A 14,016-nucleotide genomic window follows, 5' to 3' on the forward strand; every position below is an offset into this window, starting at 1 on the left:
TCTGCCAATCATCCGATTTGGACCTCGGATGCGAAACCGCGTCGTCAATCTCTGGTAATGACAAAATGGTGTCGCAATGCCTGATGGGTAAGTGCTAGATAACACATTTTGGTTTATTGCCAAAACGGGCTGCAGAAGAAGTTCAAGTCGTGTGGGTGTGTCTCTTTTGGGGGGGATTGCCACAATCTATTAATTATTCATAATTGATTGGTACCAGCAGAGGGCGCAGTTGTCATTTATTGCCTTAACGGGCTGCGGTAGAAATGAAAAGTTTGAAAGCACTTTTAAATCTTGCTCATTGTTTACACTTGTACGGAAATAGTCGCAGTAATTATTAGCTCGTGGGATGTTTCCCATTTCCCAGGAGCCTTTGCACGCGGCGTACAAGCTTGGAGGGCAAAAGCCGCATTAGGCCCGAAACGGAGAAAGGAGACATGGGTCAAGATAGGTTGCGCTTATCTCGTTCCTGGGGAAGGGCGGCCATCTTTCACGCCGGCATCTCTGCGACCGATCTCCTCCGTCTGGAGCCTGCTGATTACAGAACTCCTTCCGTCTACTCAGTCTTCTTCGGTTTTTGTGCGGCTGCCGCGCTTTTATGCTCTGAAAAACGGAGAACGGTCGCCGACGCGGAGGTGATGGGAAATGAGCGGTCGACAAACGTGCCCGTTAAAGATGGGCGCCCGATCAGACGCGTGGCCGATCTCGACGCTCCGCCGGGATTTCAGTCATCGCCTCCTTTTGATGTCGTCCCGCCACGTTGCCACGGCAACAGTGTAGCCGAGCGCACCCCGATTGATCGGTCGCTTGACAGTGTCTCCTTGGCTTACCAAAAGCCATGACACGCGGCGGTTTGTGGTACTAAACACGCGTGGCGGTAGAACGCTTAAAGGGCCCGAGGTCGAGCGACGAGAAATAATCCACGGAATGGAAAAAACGACACGCTGGATGACATTTCATATGATTCATGAGTCATGTGATCCTTCCCTGCCAGTTGTTCATGACAACCGCCACCGTACACAATAGAAATGAATATGACAACTAGAAATCATCCACAAAGTCCAAAAAGTCCATAGCATGCGTCGTCACACACAGGCGGATGTGCCACACAATTACGGTCATGCGATTGTCCCTTCATTATGATAACTGCCACCATGCCCAGTCGAAATAATCCACAAAGAGAAAAAAAAAAAAACGATTCCATGCCGTTTTCGTTCACACCCGGGCTGATGTGTTATATGATAACTTGGTGGGGATCATTTTTCCACCCGGACTAAAGTTACTGCAGTCGCAAGCGTCGCTGCGTGTTGGAGTAAGTTGGCGCAACTCCACACGCGCATTCGCTGACGCCCACGTCACTCACCGGGCCTCGCCCCACCTCTTAAAGCCATACACATTCAAAGTCACAGATACGACAGTAGAACCTGAGGATGGCGACCCCAAGTGGAGAAAAAAAAACATGCAAGTTAACAGTTATTGGGTTGAATAATCATCATAACCTAACAGAAATAAATACGACGACTAGAAACCCCAAAGTCAACAAAGTTACCCGGTGTGCGCCCTGAAACGTAAGCAGCGTCCCGCTGTGAAGGAAGGAAGACATCTGACGTGCGCCGGTCCTCCAGTAAGTGTTTGTTCGGAATCATTTCTCCTTTTGTGCCTCCCAATGAGTAACGCGTCGTCGTTGTTGTTGTTGTTGTTGATGTTGTTTTTCCCGCTTTGACAGGAGCGAGCGCACGTGATGGGAACGCGGCGGATGACTCACAAAGTCCGAGCCGAGCGGGGAGGCTCGCCTGTGAAGGTCACTTCACCGTTGCCATGACGCCTTCGGGCCTCCCCCGTCGCCGAAGCCGCCGTAGCGGCGAGTGGCCGACGCCATCTTCCTCCTCCTCCTCCCGCAGTGCTAAGTCAGCATGCCACAACGGCAACACTCCGGGTCCAGACGGACAACCATCTGTCATTTACACTACTACATAAAATGGCCGACAAGCCGTGCCGGTGTGGCATCACGTGGCGGTCAAACACTCAAAATAATCCACGGAGTCAAAACCAAAGTACGTACACGTCGTGGAAGCAATGCAATGGTACCTCTTGCCAGGTATTAGGGATTTCCGCCAAATTGTGCAATCGAAAAATCGACACAACGAGGAATAATCTATAGTGTCAAAAAAAGTCCAAGCACACCAGGTCACAGAAATTAAAAATATTTTTTATTTAATTACATTTTTTTAATTATTGCAGTTTAATTTAAATGCAGTTTTTCTTTTTCTTTCTATTGTAAATTACAAAAACAATTACATTTTGAATTAAAATTCCATTACAAATAGTGTTAAAATAAATGTAAAACTCGAAAAAAATTAAATACTGTTAAGATTCTGAAATAAAATACATTTTAAACTAGAAATAAAATTAGAATTAGAAATTACTGTTAAAAGCTCGGGGGGAAAAAATCCGATTAAAAATTTGAAATTCAATTTTGAAATTCCTAAAAAAGAAGTCATTAAATTAGGCTGACCGAGAGAGATAAGGGTTAAGAAGAACATATATTCAATGGAATATTTTTATTGCAAATTTAACAAATAAAAAAAATCTGATCTTTTTTTATTTATGTCACAATTTAAAAAGATTAATACAAATCACACAAATCACAAATTACAATTTAAAACAAAAATTAAAAATTACCATTAACACTTAGGATTTAAATATATAGATATATATATATATATATATATATAAATACTGTTACAGATTTTAAGTAAAACACTAACAATTAAACCTAGACACAAAATTGAAATTGAAATAAGAAAACTTTAATTTGAAATTACTGTTAATAATTTGAAATAAAATTTGAGAAATAAAAATAGAATTAATTAAATTAGGCTGACCTAAAGAGACAACGGTGACCAAGAACAAATATTCAATTGAATATTTTTACTACAGAATTAAAAACTAAAGTATGATTTTGAAAATATTACTATTAAAATTTGAAAAAGTGGAAAAATAGAAATAAATTTCAAGAGTGCAATTAAATATTTCTGGAATGAAATTAAAAATGACTGTTAAAAAGTAGAAATGACTAAATAAACGGAGAGAGCTGTGTGCAATTTCTCGTGGTTATCTGAGTCATATTTCCGAGCGACGCCGGAGGAGGCCGTCCAGTATTTCCCAGCTCGTCGTGTTTCATTACATGACATGAAAGCGTGAGGTCGTCTCCTCGGAACAATTTTTTGTTGGTCACTTTGCATAATGGCCGCCCCTTCCCACTCCCTTTTCCATTAGTCGCGCATGGCGTAACAAGTGTAGATGGACGCGTAATGACGCTCGCTCTCCTCACGACTTATTTGGCGGGGGATGAAAGGCGGAAGGACCAAAGGAAATATGATTGTGATGATCGTTTATTCGCTCCAAATGAGCATGAACATCAAATGCCCCAAAAGCAGAAATTTTGTGGGAAAAAAATATGACATAAAATCACTTTTAACACATTCACTGCCATTGGCGGCTTTAGAAGTCAAATAATCCATTTTAACTGGGAAGGCTGATTTAAATTATACGTTACAATTAAAACATTTACAAATTGCAATATAAAGAGATACAAAAAAGTCAACAAAAAAATAGAAAAACTAAAGATTGAAATTCTAATTTTGAATGAAAATAAAAGCAAATACACTTAAAGAGAATGTTTGAAAATTTTAATTAAAATTAAAAATAGAAATAAATACCTTAACATTAGAAATTAAATTAAAAAATGGAAAAAAAATATTTCCAAAGTTGAAATTAAAAATAAAAGTATATAAAAGATTGCTATAAATAAAAAATACAATAAAAATATACTACAGAAAAATATTATACAATTGAAAAAAATAAAAGCTTGAATTAAAATGAAACCGAATAAAATCAAATAATTTTTTTAAAACTGTCAAATTATCTCAACAGTTTTTTTTTCAAAATTTCAATTGCAATCCAAAATAAAAGTAACAAAATAAAAAATAAAGATTATAATAAAAAATGCTCATAACATAATTAAAATAAAGATAATGTCAAATAAAATGACAAATTGAAACCGAAATGACTTTAAAAAACATTCATCTGAGCAACCTGTGCTGCTGAAATTTTTTTTTCATTTTTCCATTTGAGTGTTGATCGCGGTCGTCCTAATGAGCTAAATTGCGGAGAGTGCCGCAGAGGAAAATGAGCGCTTGTCATCCGACGCGTGCGTGCCGTGACATCAGGTATCCGACGCTCGCCACAATTGTTGCTCTTTTGTTTGCCGGCGCAGGTGGTAATCACGACGACGCTGATTGCGGAGCCAAACCGCATAATTGCAGCACTTTCCCATTCAAAAGCTGCTTCAAGTAAAGCTCCCTTTCCAAAGACAGTTTCTCATATTCTGATCATAACATTAGGTACGGCCCGTACAAAAACGTGTCGTCGTCAACACGGGGCCCCGTTGCAGCTGCACTCGCCGTCACGTGATCCGCCCCACTAAAAATAAACCCTCCTTCCGACACATCATGAGGCAGATAGACGCACGCATGCACGCGTGACTGGAGCCAAAATGTGTAATCCCTGGCACACAAAAGATCGAATAATTCAGCCTTGAGGGGCAGCGGAATAATTTGCTGGTGTGACCGTCGCTCGGTGCTAATTGAACGTCCCAAAAAAGGAGCACGAGATCCTTCGGATGTTGAACACAACAACGAGCGCTAACAATGGTGTAAAAATAGCGTTTTAGCCAATCACAAGCTGGAAGAAAGTCATTTCTGGAAAAGGCGCAACGACAACGTTAGGAATTGAATTCATTCTAATTAAAAAAAAAAAAAAAAAGATTCAATTACAGATGTAAAAATTGTTTTCAATCAATGCAATACAAATTTTAAATTCAAATTAAAAATGTAAATTCGAATTGGGAAAATGTTGAATTCCAATTTTAAATAAAAACAAAAAGGAAAAGGTAAATTAAAATAAAATAAAAATCCCAAAATAACTAAAAATAAATCTCGATAAAAAATTTAAATAAATAATTACAGAATTTAAATTTTTGAAATTTGAATCAAGAATAATGTAAACTAAAACAATAATAACAAATATAAATATAATCAAAAATGAACAAAATAAAAAACATGCAGATTTCTTCAGTTAAAATGACAATGAAAATTATAAATATAAAAAATTACACAAAAAACGAACTAAAACATGGGAAGATGTACAAATATTTTCTTTTTGCAAAAAATTATATCAAATGTAAAACTAAAAATTAAAATGAAAGCTATTATAAATACTAATTAAAAAGTTAAATTAAAATTGAAATAATAAATTACCACATAAATAAATAAATACAATAAAAAACTAGCATTACAAATGACAATTAAACAATCTGGTCAAAATACCAATATTTTTGTAGTTAAAATAGAGAATTTAAAAATGTAAGCGTTACTGTACAATATAACATGAATTGAAATTTAAAACAAATATTACTGTTAAAATGTTTAGATAAACTGGAAAAATATCTAAAATTGAGAAATGAAAAAACGAAATTAAATGGACATTGAATTAGGCAGGTAACAGTGTACCCTGGCCAAACCAGACCAAAATTTTAAGTAATTTTAGTGTCCTCAAGTGTTTGAGGACAAAACAATGTTTTTTTGTTTTTTTTTATCTCAACTCCGTTTTGTCATGACAATAGGAGGCATTAACTGGCGGAGTTTTCATGTTCTTGGATTAGCAAAAGAGGACAAAAGATTGCCGTCATTTGTATTTGTGCTCAAATGTGAGCAGTGGCAACTTGAATTGGATGTATTGGGGGCCGGGGGGGGGCGGATAATGCATTGTGTGTCTGCCATTGTTAAACTGACATGAAGAAGGCTTGAGAAACGAGCTGATGAAGTGCTCATTTGCATTTTCACGAGAAGTGGATTAGCCAGCCCGGAGAGCCGCCATTGACCTCTGACACTGCATCCTCGGGGAAAAAATTTACCAGGGAATCTCTCAAATGCCTTTTTTTAATGTGTCGACTACTTTTCGATTTTACTGTCTGCATTTCTGACGTGAGGGGCGGAGAGGAGAGGGAAAATAATATACGATCAATGTTTTTTATAGTACGGTATTCGAACTTGGCGGCACGGTGGACGACTGGCTGGAGCGTCTGCCTCACAGTTCTGAGGACCGAGGTTCAATCCCCGGCCCCGCCTGTGTGGAGTTTGCATGTTTAATTCCGGGGACTCCGGTTTCCTCCCACGTCCCAAAAACATGCGTGGTAGGTTGAAGACTCTAAATTGTCCGTAGGTGTGAATGTGAGTGCAAATGCTTGTTAGTTTATATGTGCCCTGCGATTGGCTGGCGAACGGTTCAGGGTGGACCCAGCCTCCCGCTGGGATAGGCTCCAGCACGCCCGCGACCCTTGTGAGGATAAGCTGCTCAGAAAATGGATGGATGGTGGATATCGAAATTTGGTAAATCGCGGTTGTGTAGTTTGTCCAAGTGGCGTTGCCGTACATGTTCCGCTGAGAAGATGTTGAGCGCATGCGCAGTAGGAGGAACACCTGACGGGAGTTTTGCTCATTTGCACATTAATGTGCTGAAAAAATAATAAGAAACGTGAATATGTGTCACGCGTTGACGTTCCTTGGCGTTTCGAGCCCGTTTGAAGGTAAGCTGCTGGATTTCACTATTGAGTGCCTAATTATTCTTCAAACGTAATTAATTAATTACGAAATAAACGTGCAGTCGGGCTTGGTGGCTTCATATGCAGGACGAAGGCGCGTGCTTTATGTATTTACTTATTTATTTAGTTTACAAAAAGATGAGAAATAAGTTATAAGCGGCTCGCTCGGTAGAAATGTTTTTGGTTCACACCTGGCCGTGATTGGCTCACCCAAGCAGCGGCCACGCCCCGAAAGCCGACGTCATCAAACCAGCTGATGCGCCGTCAAAATCGGACACGTTTATGTGACGTCACGACGTTGACCAACTTTATTGCGAGTTTAGCGGGACTTCCGGGTGTACTTGAACCATTTCGACTGAAACGATAGAAAATGAGGAAACCCCGAAAGTACATCAACTGCTTTTCTCCTTTTCAGTTGAATCTGCGAAATGCTCGAAATGTCCTCCTCCAACAAGACTCAAAGCTTACCACAACGCTTCCTTCTTCCTCCGTCATTCCTCCTTACATACATCCTTGCTTTCTTCCTTCCTCCCTCCCTACCCATCCTTGCGACGTCCGTCCATCCTTCCTAGCTTCCTGCATCCCTCTTTTCTGCCTTCTGTCCATTCACTTCTTATTTCTTCCATCTTTTCTCCCTTTCTTCTGTCCTTTATGCCATCCTTGTTGCATCTGTCCTCGCTTCCTTCCTTAATGACCATTCCCACCTTGCATACTAAACTAAGATAATTAATTGATGACTTCATTGATTTTGTCTCGTTTCGGCGGAGGCGACCAATCCAATGCGCGCTCAGACGTCAAGTGTTTCCACGTCTTGATGGATTTTATCGCACGCCGTTAATCAGGCCCAAAATGTCGTCGGACGGTCACCTCCGAGCGCCGCCGTGGCCGCCGCTCGCTTCCTTCCGTCACGATTCCCTCCATCGCCGCGTGACAATCGTCACTTTGATTTTCGCGCCTCGGGCCGGTCGCCTCGTCGCAACCTCGCCGTCACGGCGAGTGCAGAACTGCGCGCGAGCACGTTGTTAGCACTGCAAATGTTGTGCCGCTAAAAATAGACCATCGATTATTGGATGTGGCTGCGGGGCCGCGTGACCTTTCGGAGCGCCTCAGCGGAGGCCGCAGGGGGGAAGAGGGGGGGGGGGGGGGGGGGAGAAAAAAAAGAGTTTCTCGATGCTATCCTGACCTCAAGAAGTCTGCTTAATATAGCGAATAAAGGCATCATGTTGAAGCATGCAAATATCATAAATCTTGACCTTTTTTCCATTGTTTGTTCAATACAAAACAATTCAAATATAATTACAAAATATACCATATAACGTCTATAATGCTTGTTTTGCCGTTTTTACTTTGTTCATACTTAATTAAAAAGATACGTTTAATATATAATTGTAAACCAAAAAAATAAAAGGGGAAAAAATGAAAAAGAAATTCCTTCAAGTCGTGTAACGAAACGTTCAACGTTGTCAATCAAACAGTTTGCTTGAAATGTTTTTGGTTTTGTTTTGTTTTCAATAGAGTTGTTGCAGCGCTCTTGCAACGGCCCCGAGTTTGCGGTCGCCATGGCGACGTGGTCCATCACGCTTCAGCAGCCCGCCAACGAGCGAGCGACCTTGCAGGTGTTTTTGTGCTGCTTCCCTGGGGAATTAGCCCCGCCCCCCGTGGACAAGTTCTAACAAGCAGAGTGTGGGGGGGGGGGGGGTCTTTTGTCACATCGCCTCCCACAGCCAATCCCGGACCAGGACCGGGCGATGCGGGATGCTGGAGGGATTCCGAGAAATTGGTCGTCCTCGCCGGCGACTGATCATTATCCAGGCTCCGCCCCCAAGGTCCCCTCTCTCTCTCTCGCTCTCGCCGTCAGAGCGCCACTGCCTGCCCACCTCCAGATGCCTCCGCCTCCCCACCAGGAAGGTGCGCTCGCCGCCGTCTGCCAGGTAAGAGCGCCCACCGCTCCCTTCTTTTTCTTTTTTTACCCCTCAACCCGCCGCCTGTGAATTTCCGGAAGGTTCCGTCTCTCTCTCTCTCTCTCTCTCGGTAATTTGATGTAGATGTGTGTCCACTTGTTTTCCACCTGTAGTGGTCTTTGTGTGTGTGTGTGTGTGGTGTTCTCCAGTTGCGAGGGGAGACCACGGCGTGTGGGCGGAAGGAGGGAGGCGGCAGCTTTCATCTCCTCGCTCCCGTCGCATTCGCTTTGTCTTTTTCTGTTTGTTTTGCGGGATGCTTTTCCCAGAAAATGGCCTTGGAAAAGCCATTTATTCCATATCCGCGATATCCATCTCGTGTGCTCTTTGTCGTCACTAGTAAGACAGTTCGGCACACTAGTAGAATGACGAGTGCACAGTTTTGCCCCAGGAGTCGCATGTGGATGTTCTACCGTCTTCAAGTGCATTTAAAGCGCTAGCTTGACGTGCGAGCGACCCGACTTAAGAGTACGACTGCCACGGACGTTTATTTCGATAGCGGACAATTTTGCAGTTCGTCGACTAATGGCAACGTATCGCTGGCGTCGGGCGCAAACCTCCTATGTCCAAATTTGATCAGTTCCATATCTTCAAGTGCTCTCTCTCTCTCTCTCTCTCTCTCTCTCCATGTTTCTATAAAAGTTTCATCGTCAAATCTCCATATAATATGTCTGTGTGTGTGATACTGCCCCCTGGTGGGCATGGCACACACATCAGAGGGGGGCCAAATGCCAACGGACTTCCAAGCATGAAAGCACGATGCGCAAACCGGCAAAGTCTTTACATTCTATTCGATTTATTTTCCAAAAATGTCTGTCAGATATTTGTTGCCGAGGACGTCTCCATGTATGTCCGAATGTCTGTATTATACCGCCCCTGGTGGCCAAGGTGCGCACACCACAAGGAGAAGCACAATCTCCATTGAAATTAAGTCCAAAAATGTGGCAAAAACTGTTTACATTCTATTTAATTATGTTATCACTGTATGTTTTTATAAAGTGCAATACTGGAAAATGCTAGTTTTCTTATTAGAAAATGTTCCTTTTTTTGATGGCAATTCAGCACACTAGTAGAACAACTGTGTCTTACTAGTATGTTTTTTTTCCCACGATGATGTATATTTCTGCATACTAGTAGGAGATGTTACTAGTGAGGAAAAACTGTGCACTCGTAGACACCTGTGTGCTACTAGTACTACTAGTGAAGCACTGGATGTTAACTAGTCGACTTTTAATAATGTCATGAGTTAGCTAGTAGCACGCAGTTGTCAACTCGTGCACTTTTGCCTCACGCGCCATGTAGTTATTGTGCTTGAATGCCAAGAGGGCCGACCTATGACCCCGAGCGGCGCGCGTGTTTCAAGGATTTTCATTATTATTATGAGGAATTGTTAATATTACAAGAATAAATTAGCAGTTTATGCAAATCACATTTTCACAAGAGTAACGTTAGGAATTTATGAGCAAAATATATATATATATATATATTTAGGAAAATAAGATGCTAATTTTACAAGAATAAAATTGTTACATTTTAGGAGTCGAAAGGGGAAATAATTCTTTCATTTTCACAAGAATAACAAAACCAAATATTAGGAGAACAAAGTGGTAGTTTTGCGACAATAAAATCATTGGAATTGTGCAAGAGCGGAGTTGGAACACGTTGAGAGAATTTTCTTTTGAACCGGAATATATTTTGAGATCCCTGCATAAAATGAAGAATGCAGACAAAACTAGTGATTGCGGCGCTTTCCGAGCAGCTTTTATTTGAAGATGTCCCCTAAGAGGAAATTGCTTTTCTTCTTTAATATCCTGATTCCTTCTCGGCGCTTATTAAAAGACGGACGCATGACACGCGCGGCGAGGGCTGCATTAGCGCGCTATACACGGGAAATGTGATCTTATTATTAGACGTGAATGGATGTTAAAGGCACAAAAAAAATAAATGATGTAAATATGATGCGTTAGGGGCGTATATAGAAGTTAAATGACAATTTGGTTCATTAGCGCTGCATACAGTCAAGATGATACATTCATTAAATATGTCAATATGGTACATTCTCGTAGTTTGGTGCCTCCGAGGTGTCTAGACACCGAATATGATGTACAATTGTTAAATATGATGTCAAGATTGTAAAATGGAAGAAAATGGATGTATTTATTTTGATTTGATTTTTTTTTTTTTTACTAAACTGTGTGGTCCGGTGCGCCCAAGTGTGCGGGTCCCCGCTGAAAGTTGCCTCTGATGTGAACATCCTTGTTTGTCGCCATGGCAACCAAGTCTCCCGCCGGGCCGGAGGTTGTCACGCCGGCTGCCTATCGCCACGCCGACCGGGCCTCGCCCTCCCGTTTAATCCCGCCGCTCGCCGGCCACGTGGGGAATGTCCGCCTGGGCCAAAAATATTCCGGGGACGACATCGGGAGCTTTTTTTTTTTTTCCCTTCCAAAACATGTCCACCCAGTTGGGCGGCAAAACAGTCATTAGCGAGGCGCCCGGGGATAACAAGCGGGCATCTGCTCCCGTTCGATATCGAGCGTCTCGCGCCGTTCCCGTCGGAAGATTCCGTTCTTCGTAGCGGACGCTCGGATGGGATCTCGACCGCCGAGCCTCGGGCTAAACTTGCCGTTTTCACGGCGCTCGCTTTATTTAGGAGCCGGCGCGGCGATAACGCGCAAAATTCCCAAAGAATTACATCCGCCGGTTCTTCTCAGCGCTCGAATTTATCATCGGCCTCCTGCCGGACGGAGCCTGTGCTGTCGCGTGACGCCAGAAGGGAGGAGTCACATTATTGCATCATTAGACATTTGCTTGTTCTGCTTTTGGATTGAGCTCTGAAAATGAGGTCACATGATACTCCAGAAGTGACCAATGTGAATGCGAGCGTGTGTGTGTGTGCGTGCACGCACAGTAAAAGATTGACACCTTGTCAGTCACGCTTTCTGTCCCTGATAGATTGTTCTTCCTTGGACATGGTGGATTCTTAAAAAAACAATAAAAATGAAATAAAAAATTGCGAACTTCCCTTTAAGTTGTATTGCAGAAAGAGAAAAAGGTCATAATCTAAAGTCTTCTTTTTAAAATGTAGTTTGTCATATCCTTTCGTGAAGAAATAAAATTTTATAAGTAGATTTTCTTTTTTTTTGTCTTTTTTGAAAAAAAAATTTTTTTGAGGAACCTTTTGAAGAAAAAAAAGTCGATTTTTATTTTATCGAGGAAAATGTCATATTTGATTGGAGAATAAATTTATATTTTTGTTGTGAAAAAAGTATCTTTTGTGAAAAATTACAATTTTGTAAAAAAAAAAAAAAGAAGTGATATTTTAAATATATTATTAAAGTTGTAACATGAACATGAATTTTTTTCTGGAAAAAGGTCATTTTTCAAATTTTACAGCGAATGCTTGGAGAATAAAGTTGTATTTTTTTCATTGTTCTTTTGAATTTTTCATGGGCATTTTTCTTCGTGCGTGGGAATTTTTCTTTCGTTTTTTTTTTAGAATAAGTCTTACAAATATATTTTGACAGAAAAATGTCTTGAATAATGTCTTTTAAGTTTTTTAATATATATTTTTAACTACTTTAAAAAAAATACATATATTTTTTTCCAGAACAAATTTGCAACTGTAGGTATTGTAAATATTTTTGGGAGAGGAACAAATGTTTATTTTTTAAAGAAATCCTACAATAAATGTCAAGAAAACTTTTTAAAAAATGATTTTGCTCGAAGGAAATGTCATGTGATTGCATCATGATTTCATCGATGTCGTACGTTGCTGATCGAAGAAGCGACAGCAAGCGCAAACGCCCGCAATCAGACCCGGCCCGGCACGCGCGGCCCCGGAAGCTAACGCTAATTGCATATGCAAATGAGCACAGATGAGTGATTTTTGCATCAGCTTGGGGCTTTTGCTGATTGCAAGGTAATCACGTTACTCGCCTTCATGAGCGTTATTGACACGAATTTCGAGGAAATGTCAAATCACAGCATTCGTTTTCCTGTGGAATTTATAATATCCTGCGTTTAAGAAAAAAAATAATAATAATAAGGTGTTATCATGCCTTGTTTTGGAATAATTTGAGATCGATGTCAAGAACGAGTCAGAATCTTAGAACAGTCGAGTCAAAAATTGTTTGAGGAAAAAAAAGTTGTAAAATTAGGAGATTAAAGTTCTATTTTTAGGAGGGATTAATATTATGAGATTAAAGTTGAAATAGAATTTTTTTATTTGTTCATTTATACTGAGGGGGAAAAAGCCAGCTAAATGTGAGCCAAAAAAAGCGTGTTCATAATAATTGAAGTAGAAAAAAAGTTTTTTTTGTAGAAAAAAGTCTGAATATCTTTCTAAAGTTTGATTTTTCATTGCAATTGAACAAAAGATTTTTTTAAATGATTAAATGGTCGTATTTTATTGAGAAAAGAGTCATATTTTTAAAAATGTATAATGCACGTTTGGAGGATAAAGCAATACTTTTCTATTTCTGTGGAATTTTCTTGTTTTAAATGATGTGTGTGTTTTGTGTCCTTTTTTTGGGGGGGAAAAGTCAATATTTTCACCAAAAATCTTACATGGGAGTAAAAAAGTGTCATGTTTTCTTCAAATGTGCACTTATTCGCTTTAAACAACAAAGGCCTTGCCAGTGATTTTCCATACAAAAAAAAAATCCCAAAACGATGACACAAGCCCCGCATGGCGCCGCAGCTCCTGGGGAACGGTGACGAAGGAGCGGCACGAAGGGCGCCGTGACGCTCAAGTCCAAAACGAAGGGCACTCGCACTCGCACGCGCGTGTGCCCGTCTTTGATCAATACGCAGCTCTGCTTATCGGTGTGGAGCGGGGCAGCCGCACGCACTGGATAACAACGCAACGTCAAACATGAGATCTGGCTCGCGTGCCGTGTTCAATAAGACGTCGGCTTAAGAAGCGGTCCCCAAAAGTCCAAACAAACGGCTCCGACGACTCCATTCCGCTGTGAAAAGCAGATTCACATTGTGTCTTTCGATTTGGAATGGAGCAAATTCACATGTACAGAAGTCGTCACATCGAACATCTAACGGAGCCTATTTTCAATGTCCCATATTCCTGTCACGTATCATATTTGCATATTGAATGTAAGTACCTCTGAATATAAACACCTCTAATGCATATTTATGATCTTCTACAATTTGAATGTACCATCATTTGGTCATATTTAAATGTACCACATTCACATCATACGTAATGTTCAATACACCTAATTTATATCATATTTCATCTATATAAACATCCGATAGACCATATTTACATCCATATGTACGTTCTCTACACCTCATGTATCAGATTTATATCATATTTAATCTCTGTATCTGTAATATATCAAGTGTATGTATTAGAATGAGAATCAATCAACGTATCCAACT

At 40.6% G+C, this 14,016-nt stretch overlaps 1 protein-coding gene across 5 annotated transcripts in view; it reads left to right on the plus strand.

Moving 5' to 3' along the window:
- syt1a (synaptotagmin Ia) overlaps positions 1 to 14,016 on the plus strand; it is an 85,601-nt gene continuing 71,585 nt past the window's right edge. For 2 of the 5 annotated variants that reach the window (XM_061761432.1, XM_061761433.1), the window contains exons 1-3: positions 1 to 2,051; positions 8,177 to 8,277; positions 8,386 to 8,592. In XM_061761432.1, the coding sequence (XP_061617416.1) occupies positions 1,911 to 2,051; positions 8,177 to 8,277; positions 8,386 to 8,592 (449 nt within the window). In that variant the 5' untranslated portion in view covers positions 1 to 1,910. Of the gene's footprint in view, positions 2,052 to 6,326; positions 6,647 to 8,176; positions 8,593 to 14,016 lie in introns of those variants that run through there. The other 3 variants (XM_061761435.1, XM_061761436.1, XM_061761434.1) reach the window with 3 other exon arrangements.

The sequence above is a fragment of the Phyllopteryx taeniolatus genome, chromosome 22 (genome assembly GCF_024500385.1).
Source record: "Phyllopteryx taeniolatus isolate TA_2022b chromosome 22, UOR_Ptae_1.2, whole genome shotgun sequence".
Classification (NCBI taxonomy): Eukaryota; Metazoa; Chordata; class Actinopteri; order Syngnathiformes; family Syngnathidae; genus Phyllopteryx; species Phyllopteryx taeniolatus.